The sequence below is a fragment of the Balaenoptera physalus genome, assembly GCF_965194825.1.
Source record: "Balaenoptera physalus genome assembly, chromosome: 15".
In the NCBI taxonomy this organism is placed as follows: domain Eukaryota; kingdom Metazoa; phylum Chordata; class Mammalia; order Artiodactyla; family Balaenopteridae; genus Balaenoptera; species Balaenoptera physalus.
In genome coordinates this window covers 96,018,954-96,046,629 of record NC_138894.1, presented here as the reverse complement: position 1 = coordinate 96,046,629, position 27,676 = coordinate 96,018,954, and the positions used below count along the sequence as shown (strand labels likewise).

The following is a 27,676-nucleotide window of genomic DNA, read 5'->3' as shown; positions in this document are numbered from 1 at the left end:
TCAAACAAATGCTTGAAGAATTAACACCAATTCTACACAATTTTTTTCTGAAAATAAAAGACGAGGGAGCGCTTCCCAACTGATTTTATGATGCTCGTATTAACCTAATACCAAAACCTGACAAAAACAGTACAAAAAAGAAAACTACAGACCAATGTCCCTTGTGAACATAGACATAAAAAATCCTCATAAGAAATGTTAGTAAATGGAACCCAGTAATATGACAAAGAATTATATCCTATTTCCAACTGGGGTTTATTCCAGACATTCAAGGTAGGTTCAATATTTGAATATCAATTAATGTAGTCTACAATATTAACAGGCTAAAAAGAGAAACTCACGTGATTAATCAATGCATAAAATGCATAATCCCATTTATGATAAAAACTCTTAGAAAATAGGGATAGGAGGGAACTTCCTCAATAAATAAAGATAAAGAACATCTATGGAAACCTAAGGTGAACATCATATACTTACTGATGAAAGACAGAATGCTTTCCCCGAGGGATGGGGAACAAGGCAAGGATGTCCTCTCTCACCACTCCTCTCATCAAAGTACTGGAAACCAGAAAGTACTTTACTGAAGGCACTTTTGGAGTGCTGCTTTGGTGGAGTGGCTGACACTGAAGCCGGATTGAAAAGGCATGTAGAGCATTGAGATGGAAATGGTTCATCAAGGGGGTTCAGAATGGCTGCCCAGATAAGACTGCAGATGCAGCTATACTTTCTCTCTTGAATAAGTCCCAAGCTGACTCTTAATTTTCCAGTGAGATAGTTAGTTGCCTTTTTTTTTTGAAACATTATTAGAGAAGCATATATAGCTTTAAAAATCTGAGATGAACACCATCTTAGCTTATTTAAAGTTGCTGGAAATCTTAGAGATCACCTAGTGCATTGTTTTCAGCATTTTCCACAGCGCCTGGCCCATGTAGGTAATTGCTGTTAAATTTGACAAGTGAGGAAACTGAAGCTCAAGTAGACTAAGTTATCTCCCCTTTGCCAGATAATGTGGCACAAGTAGTTCCCTGCGTCGGAAATGCCCTTCTCCCCGGTGACTACTCTTCCACATTGCAGGTTAATTTCATCTCTTCCAAAGAATTCCCTGACTTCTTAAAGCATGAATCCTCCTGGCCACCTTTACTCATTTTACCATTATGTGTTATTACAATTCATCATTATATATTTAGCCATACAATTTATGGGATGCCATCTTCACTAAACTGCAATCTCGCGAGGGCAAGGATCCAGTGGGTTTCCCTTATAACTAGCACCTAGGGCAGTATTAGCACGGAACACTCGCATGAACAATTATTTGTGAATTGTATTTTTGGCTCCTGTCTAGGGCAGGGAGTGCTTTACACACACGGTAGGCACTTTTCCAACAAAACATTCTTCTGTTGACTTCTTGGCCCATTCTAAAGCAATTCGCCATCTCTCACCACACCTTGACCACATCCGTTTCTCCAGCTGGAGCCCCGACTCTTCCCAATCATCTTTCCCCCGCTCTGGCCCTCCTCCTGGAATCGCGCATCCTGCATCTGGCCCCTAGGTCTTCACCCCTTGGGGTGGTTCTCCTCCAGCTTCAGGCCGCCCCACCACCACCATTCGCAGATGTCTCAGAATTGTCGGCCGCACCAAGCGGTCAATACGAGAGCCACGTGTGGCCTGAAAATCACATTTATTCGTAAAGCACTTCGTTTCCAAAGAGCTTTCACAAATGTCATCCTTTGGGTTCTCTACACGCAGAACTGGCATCCAAGTCTGTGACTCCTTCCCATTGCTTCAGCAGGGACTTTAGCTTTCTCGTGTTTTTTGTTTTTTAATGTATTTGTTTTATTTATTTATTTTTGGCAGCGTTGGGTCTTTGTTGCTGCGTGTGGGCTTTGTCTAGTTGTGGTGTGCGGGCTTCTCATTGTTGTGGCTTCTCTTGTGTAGAGCACGGGCTCTAGGCACGCAGGCTTCAGTAGTTGTGGCTCGCGGGCTCTAGAGCGCAGGCTCAGTAGTTGTGGAGCACGGACTTAGTTGCTCCGCGGCATGTGGGCTCTTCCCTGACCAGGGCTCGAACCCATGTCCCATGCATTGGCAGGTGGATTCTTAACCTCAGGGGTAGCCCAGGTTGCTCTTCTCGGGCCCGGGTCTCCCGCCCAGACTCCGGCCCGGCCACCCGGCTACCGCCTCGAACCTCCAGAGAACGCAGAAAAACTCCCGCGAACCGCCCAGAAGAGGAGGCTCTCGCGGGGGAAAAGCGTAGCCAACGCACTGGTCCTCCGGAGCCTCTTCCTGGGACTCTCTAGGCTTCCACCGTTTCTCAGTGGTTCTTCCGGTTTGGTGACTCGCGGTATTCCCGCCTCTTCCCCTCGGCCGCCGGGATTTAACGAAGTCTCGCGAGATCTAGGCCTCTTTCTAAGCCTACCGGAGTCGGCGGCGGCAGCGAGCGGCGGCCGCTTGGTCAAGGTATGTTGTCCGCCGCCGCCGTGGTGGTCCGACGGCTTTGAGGGGCACACCTCTGGGGTCCCCGGGTGGGGATGCGGCCGATTACCCGGCCCGCGGGCCCCGATGGCGTGTGCGGGGAGAGCTGGGGCTGGGACCGGGGCCGGGCCGCGCGGGCGGGGTCGCGGGCCGCCCGGCTTGAGCGCTCTGTGCTTCCAGGTGCCGGCCATGTTCAGTTCCAGCGCGAAAATCGTGAAGCCCAATGGCGAGAAGCCGGACGAGTTCGAGTCGGGCATCTCCCAGGTGAGGGGGCGGGCGGAGCGCAGAGGCCGCGCCGGGGTCCGGGGTCCGGGGTCCGGGCGCTGAGGGTGCGCTCTTGCCTCCTCTCCCGCAGGCCCTCCTGGAGCTGGAGATGAACTCGGACCTCAAGGCCCAGCTGCGGGAGCTGAACATCACGGCCGCCAAGGTACAGTGGGGTCCCTCCCGGGGGGCGTCGGGGCACGTGCAGTTGGCGGGACGCCCCGGCGACTCGGGTGTCGAGCGTGTGACGGTGACGGGGTCGGCGCGGCGCGTTACCGCTTCGGCTGGGCCAGACCGGGAGGGCCGGCGCCTGGGGGCCTCAGAGAGCGCGCGCCTCTCTGCTCTCTCTTCCCCAGGAAATTGAAGTTGGTGGCGGTCGGAAAGCTATCATAATCTTCGTTCCCGTTCCTCAACTGAAGTCTTTCCAGAAAATCCAGGTCCGGCTCGTGCGGGAGCTGGAGAAGAAGTTCAGCGGGAAGCACGTTGTCTTTATCGCGCAGGTAGCTGTGCGGCTGCTGAACGCGCCGTCTCGCGAGTCCCGTTAAGCGTCCCCCGCGAGTGTGGAGAAGCTGTTCCCGGAGGTTAGGGTGCTCGCGCTGGGCTGGAGGGCGGCGGCGCACGGCTGCTGTTACCGCGAGGGCGCCTGTGTGTGTGCAGCGCCGGGGGTGCGCACGGGTGGCCGCGGTGACACGTGCGCTTGCAGTGAGCCTGCGTTTTCAGCCTGATGGACTTGCCTGTCTGAGACTCGGCGAGATTTCCCTGCCTGGTGCGGCAGACGTAGGTTTGGGCAGGAAAAGAGGTGCAGAGAAATGGTATGTAGGGAAAGTGGAGCACGGTCGAGAGGTTTTTGTTTTGCTTTGTTTTTAAAGTTAGATCTGGCCTTTCTGCAAACAGAAGTCTATAGAAATTAAGTGCTCGGCTGATGAGGAATTACGGAGTGGTTTCCTGGCTTAGTACCGGTAGTGGGTAGTGGGCCAGATGGAACGTGAAAAGGGGTGTGATCTTTGGGAGATCCGTCGTATTATGGAGTAACCGGTTTTTGCCAGTTCCATTTTAATGTAAGCCATGGATTCTGAAAGAATTACTGAGAAGTCGGGGAGTACTTAAGAGGATTTCTCAGTAACTTGTTGGGTCTGGGTTGTTTGGCTTTCTGGAGCTTTGAATTTATTCAGCCACTGAGTCCTTTGGTTTTTAAAGCAGGTTGACAGTGCTTAGTTTTCTGCCAGCTTACTTACGGTCTTTTTTGTTGTTGTTGTGTGATAATTTTTACCTTACAGAGGAGAATACTGCCTAAGCCAACTCGAAAAAGCCGCACAAAAAATAAGCAGAAACGTCCCAGGAGGTAAGTTTTATCGGCATGAAAAGCGTACCACTCTTGTCAACGGTTCTTGACTGGCGTGTGTTGTTCATAGTCAGGGTTGCAGTAGGCTTCTACATTTAAACATTGATAACATAGGAAATACATTCACGTGGGGATTTTCGTCAAGTGACTTAGTTTTTTCTATAATTACATGCGAAATTTTTTAAAAGTAACTCTGGAGGTAAGAATTACGCATATTCACATAGGTGGTATAATAGGTTACTGTTACCACAGAAGATGAGATTCTTTCCTCCGGTTCTTTGGGCAAAGGGTCGGAACAGTGGGGAGGAATCTTGAGTTGAGTGCCGTGGGGTAAAGCACACCAGATGTGCAGGTGGGCTGCGGCCTGTCCTCCTCATTTTTTACTTTTGCTGTGGATTAAGGCTGAAAGATTAGATTTTTTTGTTGCTCACGTCACAGGTTAAAGGTGTCAATGCAGTTGTAGATGCTGATGGACAATGCTTTGTAAACTTGATTGAATTGCAGGTTATCTGACATAAACTTAGATATTGGAAGTTGGCTCTTTGATCTGGGCCTTCTGGTATTTTGTTGAAGTCTCTGGTTTCGTAGACTTGGATTATTGGATCGCTGCAGATCCTGCCTTTGGACCAGTTTGAGAAAAAAAAATACTCAAGCATCCCTCTAACTGCCAGAGAGGCCAACCTTGTGAAGTACGTAATTTGTAGGATTAGCAGCCCTACTTCAGGGATGACGAGACTCACCCATCCTTTGCTCATCACAGCTAGTGTTAGTGACGCTGGAATTTAAACTCAGTCTTGTTTCTAAAATTCCTACAAAATAGGCAGTGATGGGTCTCCTGTACCATGCTGTGGTGGAGGGAGGAGAGGGAGAAGTGGTGAGGCTGGAAAGGCCGGTTCCAGGTTTTCTGGAACTCGAGTGTTGGTCAGTACCTTGAGCTTGTTGTTTTTTTTTTTTAATATAAATTTATTTATTTTATTTATTTATTCTTGGCTGCGTTGGGTCTTTGTTGCTGCGCACAGGCTTTCTCTAGTTGCATCAGGCAGGGGCTACTCATTGCGGTGGCTTCTCGTTGCAGAGCACGGGCTCTAGGCACACGGGCTTCAGTAATTGTGGCTTACGGGCTTAATTGCTCCGCGGCATGTGGGATCTTCCCCAGACCAGGGCTCGAACCCGTGTCCCCTGCATTGGCAGGCGGATTCTCAACCACTGCGCCACCAGGGAAGCCCCCTGAGCTTGTTTTAAGGGCAGTTGGAGTAGCTGGAGTAGCATAAGAATTTAGCTTTTTTTTTTTTTTTATTCTGGATAGTTTGCAAGAGATCAAATACAGGGGATAATCAAGAACGTTTAGTTTGTTAATCATGATACTTAAAAAGTGGTTTTAGAATCTCAGTTCTGACAACCCCAGTTAGTACTTGAGTATAAAGACAGATCCTTTGCTTTGCACCCGGCTAAGGCACTGACTCCCAAATCTACAGCCTTAAATATCCCTCATCCCAAACCTGTTTCCACATTTTCTCAGGTAATGACTTCACCCCGTTCCTAGTGACCTGGTCTAAACGTTGGAATCTTCGTTCTCTTACACTGAGGTCTAGTTGGGAGGCCAGAGTGAATCCACCCCTTTCCAATCTGGTTTCTTGCCTTCACATTCATTTTCCTTCTCAGTCGTTATCTCTCTCCTACAACAGATTAAGTGCTGAGATTTATGTTTTCTTTGGCTTCTGATCTGTAGCAGGGTTTCAGTTATTTTTCTTCTGAAGCAGATTAGTTCCTATGCTTTGTGATTATTAAACTTGCGTTGCCACTGCTCCCCCTTAAAAAGTCTTTAGACTGGGTTGGAATTTGAGTCTGAGGCTAGCTTTGATTCCGTCCTAATTTATGTTTTGAAGGGAGTAATTAGCAAGTTTCCATATGTGTGCCTTCCTAGTCCTGTAAGAGTAAGAAGTGCTTAGTCGGTGGTTAGCAGCCATTGATCGATTGGGCCATCTGTCTCATTTGCTTCTGGAGAGGTGATAAAGGCATGGAAAGTGGCTCCACCATGGGGCAGTGAGGCCTTTGCAGTTATTTAGGAGCCCCTTCTGTGTGCGTGGGAGCTGCCAGACAGGAAATAGGAATGAGTAGAACATAGTGTCTGATCCACTGAGGGGTGAACAAGACCTAGACACATTCCATAATACAGGGTAGCTACATAAACATTGAGAATGAGAACCGTCTTTTCATTCGCTCATTCCTGATATCCTGTGGTACAAAGCTGATACTCTAAAAGTTTGGAATTAATTGAACCTTCTCGTCAGGCAGCCAGATGGGTTGTGAACTTGGAATGATACTCAGGAGAGGAGCAAGGTTCCCTTGGCAGTTTGTGTGATGGGATGGGTTGAAAACTGGGGAGCCTCATAGGAGGGGCCACATCCTAGAGCTGGTAATAGAGCAGTGTCTTTTGGGATGGGATGTCACCTCATTCCATCGCAGGGAACAAGGGGGGTTTGGTGCATTTTGGAGGGCAAGTGGAGCCCTCAAAGGGTCTTTAGTAGGTGAAGTGTGTAATGACATCAGTAATTATTTTGACAGCAACGGAGGGGATAGTTTTGGAGAAAGGAAAGACGTTATTGCAGTGATTTAGTCGAGAAATCATACGAGTGACAATAAACCTAAAGATAATGTATAAAAATAAAAGTGATCATTAATCTCCATTCCCTGGAGAAAATCACTCATAATAGCTGGTGTATGTGTAGTTTACCAAGGTATCACGTTTAAAATACGCTAAGCTTTTGAAATAAAATAATAGGGTGTCGGGAATTCCCTGTCAGCCTAGTGGTTAGGCCTGGCTTCAATTCCTGGTCAGGGAACTAAAATCCCCCAAGTCGCGCCGTGTAGCCAAAAAAAATAGGGTGTTTGTTAACCTATTCTAGTTTGGTGATGGCTCTTGGTGTGATACATTGAATGAAAGTAGATTAGATTACTTTGAAAGCTAGTGTTAATTTGGTTTCAGGAACCTGGAGTTTGCCCTTTATGTTTTTGACTTCAAGAGGTGCCCTTGGGGCTCCCAGGAGAGCAGACCTTGCTAGATTTCTCACTTTCGTCCCTGTGTTCTATGCTTCAAGCCGCACTCTGACAGCCGTGCACGACGCCATCCTGGAGGACTTGGTTTTCCCAAGTGAGATTGTGGGCAAGAGGATCCGCGTGAAGCTGGATGGCAGCCGACTCATAAAGGTTCATTTGGACAAAGCACAGCAGAACAACGTGGAACACAAGGTAATAGGCCTGTTTATTATGGAAAGATCCAGAACGGATAAGGGTAGAACGCAGCCTAACCCGTCCCCATGTGGCACCAGAACCAGTCTTTGTGAACTGAGGGCCCACTTCCTCTTGGATTATATGTCAGGTTTTAAATTGGGTTTTTTTTTTGGCTGCGTTGGGTCTTTGTTGCTGTACACGGCCTTTCTCTAGTTGTGGTGACCGGGGGCTACTCTTTGTTGTGATGCGCAGGCTTCTCATTGCGGTGGCTTCTCTTGTGGCTCACGGGCTTTAGGCATGTGGGCTCAGTAGTTGTGGCTCGCGGGCTTAGCTGCTCCGCGGCATGTGGGATCTTCCCGGACCAGGCTCGAACCCCTGTCCCCTGCATTGGCAGGCGGATTCTCAACCACTGCACCACCAGGGAAGCCCTGGGGGATGTTTTAAAAGATCGAATTCTCTACCTTTTAAGTTATTAGGAGAAATTGAAGTAAAGTAATTCCATGGTGTGACTTTTAGTAAAGCTGTGTTTATGGGCGGGGTGGTGGTCGTGTTAGAATCGGGGGAGAACTGTCACTTTGCTTCATTCCTGGTAGAGCATTAACCTCTGGGGTCCCCCAGGGTCTGCCGAGTGGCCTAGAGGAGCCAGCCCTCGGGTGCAGTGCTGTGGAGGCCTGTCCCACGACACTGGAGAGGAGCTTGCCCCCAGGTTGGGACTATAGAGGCATGTCCGGTATATTCCTTCTCTGCCTGGTTGCTGAGGAGAAAAACCATACAGGGCACAACTTCACAGGGTCTTTAGGCTTTAAGACGAATGTGTATTAAAACGTTTTGTGATGAGTTATTTCTTTTCTCGTAGGTTGAAACGTTTTCTGGTGTCTATAAGAAGCTCACGGGCAAAGACGTTAATTTTGAGTTCCCAGAGTTTCAGTTGTAAACAAAAGTGACGAAATAAAATATTATTCACAATATTCTGTTTTGGGTCTGTTTTTCCAAACGTGAGAGCCGTGGGTGCACGGCTGTGTGCACTATCCCGTAGCTTCGTACGCAGGCTGGAAGATTTTGAACAGAGAGGGTGCCTGTACTTTGCGTCCGTGCGTTGGTTTCAGGTGTACAGCACAGTGATGCAGTTATACACATACATGTTGTTTTTTCAGGTTCTTTTCCCTTAGGTTATTATAAAATATTGAGTGTAATTCCGTGTGCTATACAGTAGGTCCTTGTTGGTTATCTGTCTTATATATTAGAGCCAGTTTTTAAGTTGCACGGCTTGTCTTGGGGACCATGAAAGGCCAAGGGCCGCCCCATCCCCGAAGTCCCCTGCCTGATTTGCCGCCTTCACGTGAGGCCGCCCTTGCTGCTCCTCCCCAACCTGCCCTCCCCACACCCTGCAGGCCTCTCCCTTCAGCCAGGGGATATTTGTTGACTTGGAGTCTCAAGCTGTGTGCTGGAGCAGGATGTGCGGCCTAGTGGGCAGGAGCCGGGGCCGGGCAATAAGCGGGGGCAGGAGGCAGGTCAGCTCACCATCAACAGCTGCGCTCACTCACTGGGCCCTGGGAGTGGGGTCCCTGCGCCAGCGGCAGCCAGCAGCTCGCGGCTTGTTGGAATGAAGACACCTGGGCCCACCCGCCTCCTGAACCTGAGGCTCCGGGGACGCCCACCGTCGGGGTTTTCGGAAGTCCTCCGGCCGGTTCTGAGTGCCCTCCAGTACCGCGTTCCCTGATGATCTCTGGCGATGTAACATCATCGGACGTCGTGATATGTTGTTGTATCTCCGAGGGGGAAAGCCAGAACCTGCCTCTCGTCATGGCGGGGCGCCGTGCGCTCCAGATTTGGGTCCTCGGCTGTGCTGGCCGGGCTTCTGGACCACGTCCGCTCTGTCCACCAGCGAGCAGGCTCGGCGGACGGGTGGGTGGGTTCTCACGCTTGGGGCAGGGGGCCTGGTGTTACTCTGGGCCGTCGTGGGCTCTGGAGAAGTGAAGCCTTCAGGCGGAAGCAGGCCACGGTTAACGTTCTCGCGGACAAAGTGTCAAAGAGATACGGCTGCACGGTGCTGTGACCTCCAGGGAACATTCCCAGCCAGAGACACATGGGTTTGATCTGGCTCTCGTGTCCAGATTTCTCAGTTATGTCTGAGAAATGTAAATAATAACTGGGAGATGAGCCAGATTCTTGTCCCTATCCCCTGGAAGTGGCCCGTCTCTTTGGAGGTCAGAGTTCCTGCGGGAAAAGCCTGTTCCTGGTGGCCGTGACTTTAGCGCGTTCCAGAAAAAGCCAAGGGGAAGGAGGAAAAAGGGAAGAGGAAGACAGGGAAGGCCCCAGAGGAGAAGCACCTAGTGATTCTGATGGCTTTTTGGTACTTGTTTGCAAAGCAGTTGTAAACATGATTTATGATCTAAAAATGGTTCTAATTTGCAATCTACTGGAAATAGGCAAGTTAGTATAAAATTATCACTTATTTTTGTAACTGAGAGTAATTCTCAGGTTATTGGCACTTTTTATAAAAAGTGCTCAACATTTCAGGACTCAGAAGCAGAAGGTAAGTATCCCCCGTCTGTCAGCTGTGAGACAAGAAAGGGGGCTGGGAGGAGGGAGGGTGGCCTTGGGACGGCTGGGCGCTATCTGCTGTCCCTGAGGTCCGGTCGGCATGTCCCCTGCCTGTGTGATCGTGGGCCAGCGCTCTAATTCTCTGCCCTGTCTCCTGAGCTGTAAAGTGGAGTGATGATGCCTTGCCCGGGGGCTGGTTGTGAGGACTAAGTTAGTAGTGATGCTGATCCTAGCCAGGCCCCCGGGAGCTGAGCCTTCGCCCCACGTGCATCAAACACAGCCCAGCGACTGCGTCTCAGTGACGGGTGTGCAGGCGCAACCGCCTTCCCAGTCCTCCTGTCGGGGGTGTCCCAGTGGCCGTGGGCACCTTTGGGATCTGGCTGAGGGGTTCTCACCTCTGCACTCTTGGCACTTGGGGCTCAGTGATTCTCTGTGGTGGAAACTCCTGTGCGTTGTAGGATGTTTAGCAGCGTCCTGGAAGCCAGTGCCCCTCGCCCCCTCCACGGCGTGACCACTAAGAATGTCCTCAGAACATTGCCAGGTGTCCCCTGGCGGGGAGTTGGGGCAAGGCTGAAGCTGGGCTAGGGTTGCATTATTTTGGATTTAAGTTGGTTGAGTGGCTTGCAGTGATTTCCATGTACAAAGAGCTCATCAGTTACAGCCTGGACAATGGTGTGGTCAGTTCAAAAACTCAGATTATTCTCTGCACAAAACAAACTGAAAATGCCCGAGAGCAAACACCTCATATGAAAGAAATGAGTTTCTTCCAAATTTCACTACCAACCTAAAGAAGTACATGACATACCAATAATGGCTTAGGAAGTTGAAATAAACGTTTTAAAAGCTACCAATAATAAATTCAAATAACCGTGCTAGGGAAAATACTGAGTTATCGTCTGTTCTTTCAATAGAAAAGCATTGTCATGGCAGGAGGCAAGGACAGAATATGCAGCCTAATTATATAGAACAAAAGAAACGAAAGGGAGTGTCAGGCAGCTTTTTTTAAGTGGAAGTTTTAATTTTGAGACAATTGTAGCTTCACATGCAGCTGTAAGAAGTAAACCAGAGGACTCCGTGTACCCTGTTTCCCCAGTGGTAACAGGTCTTGCGGGAGCAGGGCCCACATCGCGGGTCACGGACGTCCCTCTGTCCCTCTCTTACACCACGCCCACCTCCTCAGCCCCTGGCCACCACTGGTCCGTTCATTTTGTAGTTTCATCATTTCAATACCGTTCTATAAACAGAAGCAGGCAGTGCAGAACCTTTGTAGGACTGGCTCTTTTCATTCAGAATTCTCTGGAGACCCTCCCAGTTGGTGCTGTGTCTGTAGTTGGTTCCTTTACCGCCGAGCGGCGCTCCCTGGTATTGAGGACCAGAGTTTCTTTAAGCAGCCGCCCATTGAAGGACATCTGAGTTGTTCTCAGTCTGGGGCTGTTAGGGATTCAGCTGCTATAAACCGCCGTGGATGTTCAGGTTTTCATGTGAAGGTAAGTCTCGGCTCCTGGGGTAAACGCCCAGGAGTGCAGTCGCCGGGTTGTAGGGTAGTTGCATGTTCAGTGTTTTAAGAAAGTGCCAAACTGTTCCCAGAGCGGCTGCACCATTACATCCCCACCAGCTTGTCATCCTCAGCAGCATTTGGGCTCCTCACTACTTTCAGTTGCAGCCATTGTGACAGGTGTGCGGTGTATCTCACTGTGGGTGTGAGGGCCGTTTCCCTGGTGGCCTGATGTTGAACATCTTTTCATGTGCTTCTTTGCCATCCCCACAGACTCTTGGTTGAAATAGCTTTTCATGTTTTGGCCCATTTTCTAACTGGATTGTTTGTTATTTTACTGTTGAGTTTTGAGAGTACTTTATATATTCTAGATAAAAGACCTTTGGTAGATATATAGTTTGTGAATATCTTTTCCCCTCCTGTAGCTTGTTTTTGCATATTAATAGGGTTTTCATTTTGATGAAGTACAATTTATCAATTTTTGCTTCCGGATATTGTACTTTTGGTGTTTTATGTCTAAGAGCTATTTGCTTATCCCTAGGTCCTGAAGATTTTTCTCCTATGTTTTATCTAAAAGTTTTATAATTTTACGCTTAAGTTCGTGATCTCTTTTGAGTTAATATTTGTATAAGGTTCACCTGTTGCCTCTGGGTGTTGAGCTGCTTCAGTACCATTTATTAAAAAGACCATCCTCCTCCCACCGAGTTGCTTTCGCTCCTTTGTCAAAAATCAGCTGGGTCTAGGGAATTCCCTGGCCGTCCAGTGGTTCGGACCCGGTGCTTTCACTGCGTGGCCCAGGTTCAGTCCCTGGTCGGGGAACTAAGATCCCGCAAGCCACGCTGAGTGGGCGCCCCGCCCCCTCCGCCAAAAAAAAAAATCAATTGGGGTGTAGGCCAATTAGCACATGAAAAGATGCACTGGTCAGGAGGGAAATGAAAGTCAAAACTACAAAGAAAACGACCACACACCTTTTGGGATGGCTGCTATCACAACAAAACAAAACAAAAAACAGAAAATAGCAAATGCTGGTGAGGATGTGGAGAAATTGGAACCCTTGTTGGTGGGAATGTAAAATGGTGCAGCCACTTTGGAAAACAGTATGGAAGTTCCTCAAAAAAGTAAAAATAGAACTACCATATGATCCAGCGACTTCACTTCTGGGTATAACCAAAAGAATTAAAAGCAAGGTCTGGAAGAGATATTTGTACACCCATGTTCATAGCATTATTCACAGTAGCTAAAATGTGAAAGCAACCCAAGTGTCCACCAGTGGATAAATGGATAAGCAAAACGTGGTCTATACATACAGTGGGACATTACTCAGCCTTAAAAAGCAGGGGAGGGACTTTCCTGGTGGTCCAGTGGGTAGGAGTTCATGCTCCCAGTGTAGGGGGCCTGGGTGCGATCCCTGGTCGGGGAACTAGATCCTGCATGCGTGCCGCAACTAAAGATCCTGTGTGCTGCAACTAAGACCCGGTGCAGCCAAAGTAAATAAATAAATATTTAAAAAAAAAGAAAAATTGGACTACCCTGGTGGTGCAGTGGTTAAGAATCCACCTGCCAATGCAGGGCACACGGGTTCGATCCCTGGTCTGGGAAGATCCCACAAGTCACGGAGCGACTAAGCCCGCGTGCCACAACTACTGAAGCCCACGCGCCTAGAGCCCGTGCCCTGCAACAAGAGAAGCCACCGCAATGAGAAGCCCACGCACCGCAACAAAGAGTAGCCCCCGCTCGCCGCCAACTGGAGAAAGCCCACACACAGCAATGAGGACCCAATGCAGCCAAAAATAGATAAAATTAAAACAAAACAAAACAAAATAAAAGGAAGGGGATTCTGACAACTGCTGTCACGTGGATGAACCTTGAGGACATTAGGTTAAGTGAAATAAGCCACTTACACAAATACTCTGATTCCACTTACACGAGATGCTTAGAATAGTCAGTTCATAGAAACGAAAAGTCGAATGGTGGTGGCCAGGGGCTGAGGTGGGGGGACAATGGGGAGTTATGTTTAATGGGGACAGAGGTTCAGTTTCACAAGGTGGAAAGAAATATGGAGCTGGATGGTAGTGATGGTTGCATGACATTATGAATGTATTTAATACCACTGAACTCTACAGTTAAAACGATCAAGCGGATAAATTTTATGTTATGTGCATTTTATTTTAAAAAACTTAACAAAATCAGTTGGGTACATTTGTGTGGGTTCTCTGTTCTGTTGCATTGTATAATTCCTCTTACTTTATTCTTCTTTTTCAAAATCAGTTTAGCTATTCTGGTTCCTTTGTCTTTCATATACATTTTAGAATAGTATTGTCTGTATCTGTAAAAACTCTTGCTGAGATTCAATAAGAATTGTGTTAAGCTTGTAAATCAGTTTTGGGGGAAATGACATCCTTCCTGTGTGGACAGAGCCTCTGGTCATGAATACGACATGTCTCTCCGTTTGTTTAGATCGTCTGATTTTCTCACCAGCATGTTGTGTTTCAGCATATAGGTCCTGTACATGTTTTGTTAGATTTATACCTACAAATTTCATTTTATTGAGCAATTGTAAATTATATTGCTTTTAATTTCAGTGTCCATATGTTCACTGCTAGCTTATAGAAACACAACTGATCTTTGTATGTTTATCTTGTATTCTGAGACCTTGCTGAACTCACTTAATAGTTCTAGAACTTTTTTGTAGACTCCTTGGGATTTTCTTGGCAGACAATCATGTCATCTGCAACAAGGGACTGTTGTACTTTTCCCTTTCTGATCCATGTGGCTTTTGTTTCCTTTCCATGCCTTCTGCATGGGCTGGAACTTCCAGCGTGATGCTAAATAAGAAGTAAGGTTGCTGTCCTGATTTTCCTGATCTCAGGAGGGGACGCTCAGCCTTCACCTGAGCATGATGTTAGTATTGGTTTTTAAAAATAGATGCTCTCTGACGAAATAGAAAGACATTTTTCCAAAGGACATCCAAATGGCCGACAGACACATGAAGCGATGTGCAACATCGCTAATCATCAGGGAAATGCACATCAAAACTGCGAGCCACTATGGAAAACAGCATGGAGGCTCCTCAAAAAAGTAAAAATGGGGGCTTCCCTGGTGGCTCAGTGGTTGAGAATCTGCCTGCCAATGCAGGGGACACGGGTTCGAGCCCTGGTCTGGGAAGATCCCACATGCCGCGGAGCAACTAGGCCCGTGAGCCACAACTACTGAGCCTGCGCGTCTGGAGCCCGTGCTCTGCAACAGGAGAGGCCGCGACAGTGAGAGGCCTGCGCACCGCAATGAAGAGTGGCCCCCACTTGCCCCAACTAGAGAAAGCCCTTGCACAGAAACGAAGACCCAACACAGCCAAAATAAATAAATAAATAAATAAAAGTGAAATTCTTTAAAAAAAAAAAAAAAGTAAAAATGGAATTACCATATGGTTGTGCAATTCCACTTCTGGGTATTTATGCAAAGGTAATGAAAACATTATCCAAGGGATGTCTGCCCTCCCAGGTTTATTGCAGCATTATTCACAATAGCCAAGGTACAGAAACCTAAGTGCCTGTCAAAGGATGAATGATAAAAGTGTGAGATATATATATATGCACACACAATCGAATATTATTCAGCCTTGAGAAGGAGGAATGTCCTTCCATTTGTGATGGCGTGGTTGGCACTTGAGGTGATTACGCTAAGTGAGATAATCCAAACAGAGAAAGACAAATATTGTATGATATAACTTACATGTGGGTCAGAGGAAGCCAAACTCGTAGAAACAGAGTGGAGTGTTGGTTGCCAGGGGTTGGGGTTGGGGAATAGGAGAGATGTTTCAGGGTACAAATGTGCAACTAATAGATAAATAAGTCCTGGAGATCTGATGCACAGTATAGTGAATATAGATAACAATATTTTACTTAAATCATCAAAATTCCTGAGAGACTAGATCTTAATTATTCCCACCACAAAAAAAGCAATGACAACTATATGGTGTAATGGAGTGCTAACTAATTTTACAATTGTAGGCAGCCATATTATCAGGTACAGGTGTATCAAATCAGCACGTTATATACCTTGGACTTGCACATTGTATGTCAAATATATTTCAGTAAAAAAATATATCTTTTATCCAAAAAAATGGATGCTCTTTGTCAAGGTGAGGAAGTTCCCTGTCTATTCTTATTTTTCTGAGAGTTTTTATCATGAAAGGGTGTTGGATTTTGCCAAATGCTTTTTCTGCCGCGATTGATATGATCATGTGATTTTCCCCTGTTGGCTTGTTAGTATGGTGGATTACTCTGGTTGATTTTTTTTTTTTTTAAATCCTCCTTGTTCTGTTTAATTCTTTATCATTCCATCGTGAATATTTCTCCAGGTCATTAAAATTCTTCAAACACTGCATTCTTAATGACTGGTTGATTTTTGAATATTGACCCAGGCTTGCATCCCCAAAATACCCCACTTGTTTATAAATAGTTTGCAAGTCCTTTTATATATTGCTCAATTCTGTTTGCTGATATTTTGCTAAAGATTTTTGCATCTATATCCTTGCGGGTTATTGATCTGTAGTTTTCTTCTTTGGTACTGTCTTTGGTTTCGGTATCAGGGTAACACTAACTTCATAAAATGAATTGGTAAGTGTTCCCTCCTCTTCTACTTTCTGGAAGAAGTGTGTAGAATTGGTGTTAATTTTTCTTTAAACGTTTGGTAGAATCCTCCTGTGAAACCATCTGGCCTGAAGGTTTCCTTTTAGGGAGTTTTAAAATTACAAATGCAATCCCCTTAATTGCTATAGGGCTGTTAAATTCTCTGTTTCACATTGGGTCCACTGTGGTAGTTTGTGTTTTCCAGGAAGTGGTCTGTTTTCATCTAAGTTGTCAAATCTTCTTATGCTATCAGGTGGTTTTAATAAAGGATCCATTCTTTTTCATGGATTTTGTGGTGTGTGTGGAATCTGTCAGTTCCTACGTTTGTAATTTGTTATGACTTCTCTTGTCAGTCTTAATAAATACTCACTTTTGGACCTCACTTTTTATGATCATAATTTGATATGTGTCTGTTTCTTAAAGGACCCCCATCTGCCCTTTCTTGTATAAGTCAGGCCACACGGAAGCTGGATCTGCCCAGCCCCCTCCAAAGACGTGGATTTGGCATGTGTTGCCTTAAATGAAACTCCAGTGAGCGGAGGGAGTTTGGGGCCTCACCACCGGTTAGGTCTCGACAAGCAGCAGACGAGTACTTTAAGCTTTTGGAGTGAAACGCATATGGAAAAACTGTAATATGTCAGCCTGTATTTAGTCCTGTCTGTGTGATACCAGGTGATAATTGTTGCTCTTCTTTCTACTTTCCTAAATTTCCACAATACACATGCTTATTTTTTCAAAAAATGAAAGAGAGGAACAGAAAAGGTGGATAAAAAGGGACTGACTGGGGAGTTTGGAGTGAAGAGTTGGGGGGGGCGTCTCCAGGAGGGGCCCCGAGACCCCGACATCTCATGTGTTTCCAAGTTCCCACACTCCCTTCTCCGCCTGATGCATTTCAAACAGGAAGCTGTTTGCAGATAATACCGCAGCCCCAGCCTGCTTTGCCGGGCAGTCTGACAGCCAGGCCGCTTGCCCGACGTGTGGGACCGCGGCCCGTAAACAGCAGCCTGGCCTGGCGCACGCCTCAGGTAGGGACGCTCCGCTGGCCACTCTGCAGTCTTGGGAGCGGGACGGGGGTGGGGAACCTGCGGGAGATGCTCAGGCGGGAAGGCGAGGCGCCCGGCGGGGCACAGGTGGGAACTGGGTGCAGGGCCGAGGGATTTGCTCTCAGAGCGGGCGTGTCGCAGGGGTCAGGCCAAAATTCTGAGGCTTGATTGATTCGGAAGCTCACGGTGGAAACTTCCTGGAGCCGAGCGCCGAGCACCAGAGCTACCAGTTACTAGGAGATTATCAGGTTTCCATAGATTCAAAGGGGTGACGCAGATTTTCCTGCATCCCGGCCGGGGTACTAGCGGTCGCAGAACCCCCGTCCCAGCCCCTGGCACACACACCTTCCTGAGCAACCAGCTCAGGCCCCTGGGGCCTGGTGGACCCCCCAGCGGGGGCGACGGGGTGACCAGCTCCCCTCTGCTCAGTGACCAGCCTCTCTGTTTTGGGCTCAGTGGTGGGAGTCCCAGATGTGGGGCGAAAGGCGGGGCTGGAGAAGGCAACTTTCAAGGGCACGTAGGGTCACCCTGTACGGGGTGGGGTCATCCTGCCTCCAAAATTGGATTCCACAGCGTCCCAGGGGCCCTCCTGCCTGGACCCTGGCTGTCCGGCGGAAGTTAGGCAGTGGTTCTGAAGTTAGGAGGTAAAGTTTGGAAGCCACTGAGTGTGCATAACTGGATTTTCGGTTTGGTGGGAAGCACGTTGCCCGGGTAGCAAGCAGAGCGGCGCCCCAAACGTTCACAGCTGTTCAGTTCTATTTACGAATTTGAAAAATCTATATGCCAAATAAAAGAACAGACATGATTTGCATAAGGCTAGGGGGAGGTAATAGGGAAAAGGCCTCTTCTTGCTTCATGGTCTTAGTAAAAAGATAGGAAAAATGTGTGCCCTTGGGGTGAAACTCTGTCAGTGCCATAGTCGCTGGGAAGGCCCAGTGTCACTGGAGGGATGGGGGTGGGGTGTCTGCCTGCCAGTGAGACCTGCGACGCTTCTGGGGACGTGCTTCTCTGCAGGCATTCACGGTGCCCAGAAGACGACGGGCCCTGCTGTAGACATTTAATGGAAATGTATAATTGCACGTTTGGCCTATTAAGCTGCACTTTTTTCCCTGTCTATTTCATTCTTTTATCGTGTTTCTACCAAGAATTCCAAATTGAATTTCCTTTCTTCTCAGCCAAGCTGGCCTCCTTCACTGAGGGGCGGGCCCCGGCTGGGAGATAAGGATGTTTTTCTTGAAGAGACCCAGGAGGAGCTGCAGCCTCCCCGTTTATAAAACAAAATTCCTCTTCTAAGAGGGCAGGAAAGAGCCCGAAGTCTGGGAAAGAGGCTCCCACCCAGGGCCCGCCCGCCCTGATTCCTGCTGGCAGGACCCTTGGTGGGCCCAGACACGTGAGTGGGCCTTGGGCCAGTGGGCCAGTGGGTGGCGGCCGCGGCTTCCCTGCACTCCGGGCCCTCTGCCCCTCGCTCCCCTTTCTTGGGAGGTGGCATCTGAATTTCTCGAGGCCGCTCCTGAGGCTTCTGCAGTGTGAGAGCAGTGAGTCTTGCTGAACAAGGTGGCCGTCTTCTGACCCAGTTGTCTCTAGCTCGAGAGGAAATTCCCATGTCAGTTCCCGAGACATTTAAAACAATCTAAACACAGCTGGCCTCCCACACATACCAAGAGGCAAGTATCCATTGGCCTGAGCACAAAAGTCAGGGGAGCAAGTGTTTATCGTGGCTTTTTAAAAATTGCCAGGTAGTTGACATGTAACATTCTATTATCATCGCCTTCAAGAAGCACCTCCTTGAAAGAAGCAAACGACTTGCTGCTAAAGCAGCTACGCTCATTATGGTTAAGAACACAATGTGATCATCCGGGCTGGCTGCAAGCTTGGCGGTGCTGCTTTGTTCAAAAACCATTAGCAATTCCAGGCCACAATCCCATTACGCGGCCCTCTACGTGGGTCCGCACAGGTCGCGTGTCCGAGGAGCTGGCCCTGGGAACACCGTGTGGACCTTGGGCATGATTCACACCATGGGAACATGGAGAACCTTCATCAGGAGAAGAGCATCACATTCTGTGTGAGTTGCAGCTGGGAACCTCGGCGCGGTCATTCATTCGTTCGCCCACCCTTCCGTTCACTTGCTCAGCTTAGCGCCTGCAAACCCCAGGCCTGAGTGCTGCAAGCTCTTCCAGTTACGGCTGCAGGTGCTCACGGCGGCCGACGTCCAGGACGGGCAGCTCGCTCGGGGATCAAGGCTCAGCTGGCAAAGGAGACGGAGAGAGCCAACTCAGCCGGGGCCCGGGCTGTGGGCACGTCCTCGTCGCCCTTCCCCGTGGTTCCAACACCTGTGTGAGCGCAGGGAGCGGGCAGGGGTGACAGGCGGCCACGCGCGAAGGGCCCTTCAGCCTCTCACTGCCTCCTATTTGTTGTCTTTAAAACCAGGGACCATATGCGTCACCAGGTGGTCCGGGGGCTAAATAAGGCATGTGTGTCCACGTTTGGTGCGCAGTAAACGTTAGCTCCTTTTCTCTCCACCAAACATGAATATTAGAAAATTAAATAAAATAAAAGCCCGCTACTGCTGTGACCGAGGGGGGAGGATGGGCCCTTACTTCGATTCGGGGAAGCTGGGGAGAGAGAGGAGTGGTGCTGACAGGACAGCGTTAGGAAGTCCCAGGTGCCAGCCCGTCGTCACCACTTCCCGGCTGTCACTGAGGTCTCTGCCTCTGGCCTCCTGGCCTGTGAGGCGGGAATGATGTGCCCGTCCCTGTGCAGCGTTACTTGAGCGCCATGTTCCCGATCTGGTGAGCGGTCCTCCCCCTGCCTTGTCCCTACAGGGTCAGGCCTGTGACCGCACGTGAGGAGCCGGGGCCTCACTGCAGGACGGCACAGATGACTGTCATCTCTGTCCCCTTCGTGGAAGATCTGGCTAAAGCACAGGCTCTTCACGGGGGGCACAGGACGCTCTCGCTCAGGAGCTCTGCTTTCAGCCCTTCATTTGTCTGGAAGCCGGGGCTGGCTGTGGGGCTCCCTCCCAGGGGGTGGTGACCAGGATGTCAAAAGCTGCTGTCCAGTGGGGCCGGCCCGGTGCTGAGCTGCGTGCACCGCTGCCGGTTCTTTCTCACGGTGACCCCAGGGGGTTGCCTCGCTGTAAGGGGAGGGGACAAGCTGACTGGAGATGCGGTCTAGCCAGGGCACTGGTCCGGGTGAGGGGAGGGGACAAGCTGACGGGAGATGCGGTCTAGCCAGGGCACTGGTCCGGGTGCAGTCAGACACAGCTGCCCCCCAGCACTGTGGCATCCGGACACCAAGGTCCCGTGGGGCAGACCTCAACGTCTGCGTGCTTTCTCACTGGCCCATGGCGGGGGGACCGGCACAGGGACACGGGGGACCAGCTGTGTCCTTCCAACCTCTGTCCCTGTCCCACACCCTTTGGTGACGGGGGCTTCCTCATTGACGTAAGGAGATAATCAGTAAGCTACAGATGTGTGTGGCAGCATAACGTTGATGAATCCTGAAGTGTGATGTTGAGTAAAGTAGGTAAGACGACACACAGTGTGACCCAGTATCTCGTAAAACTCAGACCCCGGCACACTAGACACCGCGTTGTCTAAGAATCTGTCCACGGCTGTGCACTGAGGCTGTTCTGGAAACATCAGGAGAAGGTGGGCTCGCGGGTGAGGAGAGTGGCTCCTCCGAGGGGAGGGATGGGGGCGGGATGGGCACCAGGGACTCAGGTCAGGGGGCCGGACGTGTGAAGTGGACACTCACCAATGTTTGTTTTATGGCTGAGTGTCAGAGTTTTCACGTAACAGTAAACACGCCTCTGTGTGCATCAAGTGTCAGTTATAAGGAATCAGAAGACGAATCTGGAGTAACACATCCGGAGTGGCGACTGTTGTCACTGCTGGGCAAAGGGGATGTCGCGGTGGAGGTTTAAGTCGGCACCCGAGTGAGAGAGAGACAGACAGAGACAGAGAGGGAGACAGACAGACAGAGCGACAGGGAGAGAAAGAGGTACCAAAGCACTGAGAGCCGCTCCAGGACAGCTGCCACCGCGGCCCCCGAGCGGGGCGGGTGTGGTGGCCGGCGCGGCCTGCACACTGTCACTCGCTGTCCCGGTTCCCGGAACCCCCGTCACTGTTTACTGCTTCTCCCTCCCTTCAGGAGTCAGCGTGCCGCGGGGCTCACCATGAAGCGGGCTCTGGCTCTGATCGGCCTGGCCTTCCTGTCGGTGCTCCGGGCTGGGGGCGCTCAGCAGACGGTGGACGACACCTGCTCCGTGCAGATTCTCGTCCCCGGCCTCAAAGGTAACTTCCGCCGCCGGGCCTCCCGGAGGTCAGGGCCTCCCGGGCAGCGGCGGCTGACGCGCCTCTCATCCCGCGTCCCTGGGCCGGCTCGGGGCCCGGCCGCGGGCAAATCTGCCCCGTCGATGGCCCTGGTCTCCCCTTCTGTAAAGCCCAGGGTCAGACTGTACGTGGCGTCCACACTGTGTTCAGGCAAGGGATTCTGTAATTCTGAAACCAGACGTTTGTGTGCAGCTCGGTCCTCTCTGCAGGGCCCCTGTGAGGCGTCCGAGGTGTGTCCCAGGCACTGCACACGTCACCTCTGGCGCCCCTCAGGGTGAGATGCTCTCATGGTGCAGATAAGGCCCGTCCAGGCTCAGGGAAACTTAGCCATTTGTCTAAGTGGGTTGCGTAGCTCTGAAGCCTGGGCTCCTGTTACGGTTCCTGAGAGCTCTTTATTCCTTCTTTGAAAAATCAAAAATACTTCTCCTGCGCTTTGTCTGTAATTCACCTCCAGGGGGAGCTGCCTCTGCAGACCAGGGATGGGTGGGCACCAGCACAGGGGGAGGATCTTCACTCAGAAAGTCACCGGGTTCTACCAAGCACGGGCAGGAGATCCCAAACCTTGCGGCTCCCAAGCAGGACCAGCTCCGTAATTCGAGGGGCCCAACGCAGATGAAAATGTGGGGTCTCTTGTTTAAAAGAAAGAATTTCAAGACGGGGACAGGGTGCCTCCACCACGTGGGGCGAGCTTGCCCCTTGGGCCTCGTGCTCCCGAGAGCAGCGGGCAGGGTCCCGCATCCCCAGATTCCACTCTGCCCCTCCTGCCCCTCTAGGGCCGCGTGTGCTCTTAGTAATGAAGGTACACGGCCGTTTGTTTTCTGCTCCTAAAATTACTTGGGGCCTCTGAAGCGCACAGCTCCTGACTCTGGAGCGAATCTCCGATAACCTGGGAAACATACACCAGGAGGAGGCCCTAAAGAATGGTTTAAACATATATTTATTGTTATAGAAACAGTCAGTAATTTTTATTTATTTATTTATTTATTTATCATTGTTACTTTTTTGGCTTCACCGCAGCTTGTGGGATCTTAGTTCCCTGACCAGGGATTGAACCCGGGCCCCCTGCATTGGGAGTGTGGAATCTTAACCACTGGACCGCCAGGGAAGTCCCAGAGTCAGCAACTTTAAACAGTCTCTTCCTAATCCCATTAAAAATATACAAATACACAGAAATAGGAAAAAATCTAGACGGAGATACACTGGCACGCTAGCAGCAGTGCTTCTCTCTGAGCACGGAGTTGTGGGTGTCTGGGAAAGCTCGGTCCAGATAGTCTACTGTTTAGCCACATTCACAATTTAAGTATAAAACCGGGACACTATCAAGATTCAGATGTCTCTGGGTTTTCAAGCACATCTTGAGGGTACTCTGAGACAGACGCTTTCTGAAATCTGCGTTGGTGACCATTTCTGCTGCATCCAGATTAAGGGCGTTCCGACCCGTGTGCTCGGCGGGTCCCCTGCAGTGCTTCCTTCTCCGAGGGCGGCCCGCTCCAGGGACACCTCACTTCCTCTAAGCAGTGATTTCTCACCACCCGACACCATGCTGTGGTCGGTGATGAGCCACTGTATTGCCAGGTGGAGGCATGGTCCCCAGAGAGCCGACCTGCTGTCACCCTCCTGCTCCTCCCCCGTACGCAGACGGAGTGTCTGCAGTGAGCAGACACGATGTGGGCCCTTCAGCGGAGGGGTCTGCCAGGGAGTCCGCGGGGGCCCTGCTCTCCAAGGCTCATCTTCTGGCAGGTGGTCAGACAGGCTCCCAAGTGGTGCTGAAGCTGTGTGGGATGTTCGGGGCCGTGGGCAACACGCAGACCACGTGCTACCCACAGTGCGTGTTCTGGATCCAGCATTTCAGTGGCAGCGTCGTTTCACACGTCCGGTTTCGCGCTAGTCTGTCAACACCAAAGCAGCGATTTTAGTGGAGAAACTCAGTATATTTATGAAAGCCCCTAGAAACTGGATATCTTGTTCTTTTTTAAATTTCCAGCTTTGTTGGGGGTGTAACTGACAAATAGAAGCTCTGTCTATTCACGGTGTACATCGGGATGCTCGAATAGGCAGGTACCTTGTGAACTGGTTGCAGTCACGTTGATGACCACACCCACCTCACCTAGTTACCCTCTGTGCGTTCCTTGTTCTGACGCAGAAGCGTGGGTCAGCGAGAGTTCCTTCTTTGTGACGAGAGGGTGCTGACCCGAAACAGAGGAGGGGTTTCACTGTTCTGATTTTCACGTTGGGCAGCAGGGCAAGAGTGGAGGAGAGAAATCTACGGCAGCAAAGCAAGTTTGGGGCTTCTAAGCAGCGAAAGTTCAGGTCCACGTAGATGTGCGTCCCCTGCAAAGTGGAGGTTGGCATCACGGCAGAGTCCTTCCCTGGATCCGCGTCTCGTGCAGCGTGGGGCAGCGGCGGGCCGGCCGCCCTCTGCCCGGCGCCTGGTCCCGCTCAGCTCCTCTTCAGGTCAAGCTCCGACCTTGAGGACATTCTGTGCTGCTCACAGGGCACAGAGAGCAGGATGCCCCCGGGGGCAGAGGGAGCCGGGCACAGTGCAGAAACAGGGGGGCTCCTCCGTCCCAGGCTCTTCCGTGTCCGCTCGGTCAGGGCCTCGGGGGACTTAGGACTTTCCAGCGCTCGATGGGTGGAGCTCCAGCGTCACCCCAGCCTCAGGGCACAGGGGCGGGCGTGCTGCCTCCTGCCTCCTCCGAGTGCCTTGCCAACCACTAAGCGCGCTGGCCACACAGGGAGCCAGGCAGGGGATGCGGGCTTCGCAGGCCACACTCGCCCGGGTGCGCCCGAGCGCCAGGGCAGCCTGTGAAAGGTCTGATTACAGCACACATGCCAGGGCCTGCCTTGATCAGTGGAGGTAAACACAATACAGGCCCCGCCCTTAAGATGAAAGAGGCAGGTGAGCGGTCTCCATTTGTTCATCAGACACGTCAGGGTTACAGACCCCACCAGGCCAGGCTCAGCCTGCGAGGGAGGAGTCAGTGCCCGTTTCCTTAGAGACGGAGCCTGGAGGTGGCAGGCGGTCTGTGGGGACACGGCGCCCGGGCTGCTTCCGGCCCCTCCTGGTGCTTCCTCCTCCGAATCCACACTGGGCTTCAGAATCCTTCTCAGCATGACTCCAGGCAGCCTTCTCCTTGAGAAGAAAGTCATCTGCTATCACAGACCTAAAAGTAACACATTGTCTTTGTATTTGGAGAGAGTAACAACTCATTTTGATGAAAGAGCAGTCTTTCCTTTATGGCTGGAAAAATGGGTTGTGGGTAGGAAAACATTGGTGTGTACTAGCAAGGCTGCTGCTCAGAGATTTTTAAAGGGCATCGTTATAGGTTTTATCAAATTAATTGAGAGAAGGTTGATAAAGCCAATAGTGTGACTAACACACACACTTGGGGATTTCACGCTTCTGAAATGCTGCTCTGGGCCTGTTCCCTCCTCAGCTCTGGTCTCCCTGCCTCTTTCCTGTCCTGACTGCTTTCTCTTCCAGAGGAGGGTCCAGCAGGGGACGTGGCCTGCTTGTTCTCTGATTAGGGTTTTGCTGCCCGGAGCTGGAGAGCTGGCTTGTCGCCTGTCTCTGGCCTGGCTCTTCATCGTAAAGTGGATGTGATCCCTGCCTCATGGGGCAGGCCGGGGGTGGGGGATGTTAAATTATGGAACTAAGCGAATGGCCGTGTGTGAACCCTAGGAGTTTATCTTAATCTATAGAAGAAGCTGGTGGGTTTGCTTGGTGTTAATTTTCCATGATTATTGACAGAGCCCCTGTGCGGTGCAGGGCTCTCCCGGCTGCTCCAGGAGACGCAGGCGGGCACGATGTGGACCCTCCGTCCGCTGGGGGCAATGGGACGTGGGCACTGATAATTCTCGCCTCTGGCCTGGACCCTGGAAACATGATTCTCACGGTCCTCCCCTGACGCAGGCATGGGGCCACGGTAGTTTCCTCCCTAAAGCCTGGCGGGGGCGTCCGGTGGGCCGTCCGTGCGAGGTCTGAGCGCTGTCTGCGCCCGGCCCTCCCGGCTCATCCCACCTCACCTGTGCAGGTGTCCCTTTGTCTCCTCAATCTCTGCCTGGCTGCATCTTCCTGGTTCAGCAGGTCTCCGTTAAAAGCCACTTCATCAGAGAGGCCTCTTCTGATCTCAGTCTAAATTACAGCCCTTTTGTTGAAGTTATTGCTTCATTTTATTCTCGTACCCTGTGTTGCTAATGACAATTCTATGTCAATCTAATTCTCATTCACGTGCGTGCAGTCTTTAGAAATTCCTTTTCCTCGTGGCGCTTATAGAATTTTCTCTTTATTCTTGATGTTCTGCGTGTCACTCTGACACATCTGAGTTATTTTCCCTAGTTTTTTCCCTGCTGGCACTCTGTGGGCACTTGCATTGTGCTCTTTGGTGATTTTCCTTAGTGCCGGGAAATCATAGCTATTAAATCTTCACGGCTATTAAGGCTTCAAATGTCTATTCTCCTTTTCTGGAATTCCTGTATGATGGATATTGGGATTTGTGGGTTTTTTTCTTCAACGCTCAACTTGATAACTTCAAAACCGAAAGAAAACTTTCCATCTCCTTCTCTCTCAGTGTTGCCTTGTAGACAAGTTCTTCATCCTAATTATTTGTCTCATGAATTAGCTTTTATCATTGGCCATTCTGTTACTCAGCCTGCCTATAGAGTAACTTCTTTCAAAAATGTATTTCATGCACGAGATTCCCTAGTTGGTCCTCTTTCATTGCCGCTTGCTCTTGTTCATAGGTGCCTGTTCTCTCTTGTCTTTATGAGGATATTCAGTGTCTTTCACAGTCAGATTCTGGCTGCCCCGTTGAGTCCTGTTTCCTGGATTGTTATTTCTTTTTTCACGATGTTGGTGCCCCTCCAATGTCTGCTGATTCTTGATGGTGAGATCAGTCTGTTAGTCGGTATTTCTTGCTAGACTCTCAGTTCTTCTCCAAATATTACTACTGTAATGATTTCCTTTCTTTTTAAAAGATAAGAAAAAACCCGAGAACTACCCAGAGATTCAGGGGCCCGTGTGTGCCAAGTGTGTCAGCCGCCCTTCAGCAGTGGTTCATGGAGCTGTCACAGCTGTGACAGGGGGTGGCAGTAACATGCCAGCCCTGCGTTCCAGGTTGTAATGGCACTTGCTTTGCTTGTCTCTTTGTTTCCTTACGTTTAAATGGAATGCCCCCTCCCCTTAAGGCCAGATTGTCAGTTTGGGGGATTTCACCGGGGAACCTGTAATCTCAGGGAAGCCTCTTACCGAATGAAGGCACGTGTAGAGAATTTACGGAGAACGGAAGTTCGCTTGGATGTTGGCCTGCTTTGTGCACAGCTAGGCAGGTGCATGTCAGCACCCACACCCACTCGTGGGAGGCAGATACCTCAGGGAGCTAGATGAGGCCACGAGACGATGCCTGTGGTTCAGAGCACGGTCCTTATCACGGGAGAAAAGAGATCCAGTGAGGGGATGAGGAGCAGCTTCCGGGACAGTCAGGTGAGCAGGTGAATCCCGCACAGGTGGGTTGATGGTCACGGCCGACTAGGCAGAGGCAGCAGTGTAACCAGACCCCTGGGCTCCAGGTGCAGGCCTGTGGGGAGGAGCTTAAAAACGGGACATTATTTATAAGTACATTAGGCTGTTGGTGGTTTTGAATCTCCTTTGAGAAGGGAAGTATCATAACGGACTCTGTGTTTTAGGAGGATGGTTCTGGGGTGGATTGGAGTGGGGGGCAGCAGGGGGGGACCGGGAGGGGCCTTGATGTCCCATCGGAACTCTGTCCTCTGCTCCCACCGTACCCTGTCCTGCTCCGACAGGGTGTCTCTGCGGTTGTTTACGACCTGTCTCCTGCCCCGAGCCGCGTGAGGCCGGGCTGGTGGTCCACTCGCCTCCAGAACTGCCGAGACGTGGCTGAGCGTGGAGCCCCCGTGGGGATCGGGAGGGGGCGGCCGGTTGGACTTCGCAGAGCTGGGCGGATGCTTGCACTTATCCGATGAGGGAGACGGAAAACCAGAGATGACCGTGGGGCTTGGAGCTTGGAGTCTGGGAGACGCAGTGTCTCAATAGCAGAAGCAGGAAAGTCCACAGAAGAGACTCACTTCTGGGGAAAACCATCAGGTCGACTTGGGACGTGCTAAGGGTGGGGTACCAGGGAGACTCCACAAACAGCCCGTTTCCCCGTTTCGGTTCTGAACAAAACAGGAAATAAAGCAAAATGTGCCAAAACATGGTCAGGATCTGTGCGAAAGGCTGGGGGAGTGTGGAGCTTCGGCTGAGAGCAGGACGCACCTGCCAGCGAGCCTGAACCGGGTGATGTGCTCAGCTGGTCACAGGTGTCCCCGAG

At 50.4% G+C, this 27,676-nt stretch overlaps 2 protein-coding genes across 7 annotated transcripts in view; both read left to right on the top strand.

The window, feature by feature from the left end:
- Positions 1-2,299: 2,299 nt before the first annotated feature.
- RPS7 (ribosomal protein S7) lies at positions 2,300-8,271 on the top strand. The gene is made up of 7 exons (XM_082427076.1): positions 2,300-2,454; positions 2,650-2,733; positions 2,825-2,896; positions 3,087-3,230; positions 4,008-4,072; positions 7,171-7,321; positions 8,160-8,271. The coding sequence occupies exons 2-7, from the start codon at positions 2,659-2,661 to the stop codon at positions 8,235-8,237; spliced, it is 585 nt and encodes a 194-aa protein (XP_082283202.1). The 5' UTR covers positions 2,300-2,454; positions 2,650-2,658; the 3' UTR covers positions 8,238-8,271.
- Positions 8,272-14,744: 6,473 nt separating this feature from the next.
- The window catches only part of COLEC11 (collectin subfamily member 11), a 33,230-nt gene continuing 20,298 nt past the window's right edge, over positions 14,745-27,676 (top strand). The window contains exons 1-2 of one of the 6 annotated variants that reach the window (XM_082427071.1): positions 14,745-16,995; positions 21,166-21,308. In XM_082427071.1, coding sequence (XP_082283197.1) covers positions 21,191-21,308 — 118 coding nt within the window. In that variant the 5' untranslated portion in view covers positions 14,745-16,995; positions 21,166-21,190. Of the gene's footprint in view, positions 16,996-18,447; positions 19,076-20,221; positions 20,664-21,165; positions 21,309-24,216; positions 24,518-27,676 lie in introns of those variants that run through there. The other 5 variants (XM_082427070.1, XM_082427069.1, XM_082427072.1 and 2 more) reach the window with 5 other exon arrangements.

Excerpts from the sequence above, each read along its gene's own strand:
- RPS7 (XM_082427076.1), top strand. The coding sequence starts at position 2,659 with ATGTTCAGTTCCAGCGCGAAAATCGTGAAGCCCAATGGCGAGAAGCCG. Across the intron at positions 2,897-3,086 it reads TGAACATCACGGCCGCCAAG|GAAATTGAAGTTGGTGGCGG; the intron begins GTACAGTGGGGT and ends TCTCTTCCCCAG. Across the intron at positions 7,322-8,159 it reads AGAACAACGTGGAACACAAG|GTTGAAACGTTTTCTGGTGT; the intron begins GTAATAGGCCTG and ends CTTTTCTCGTAG.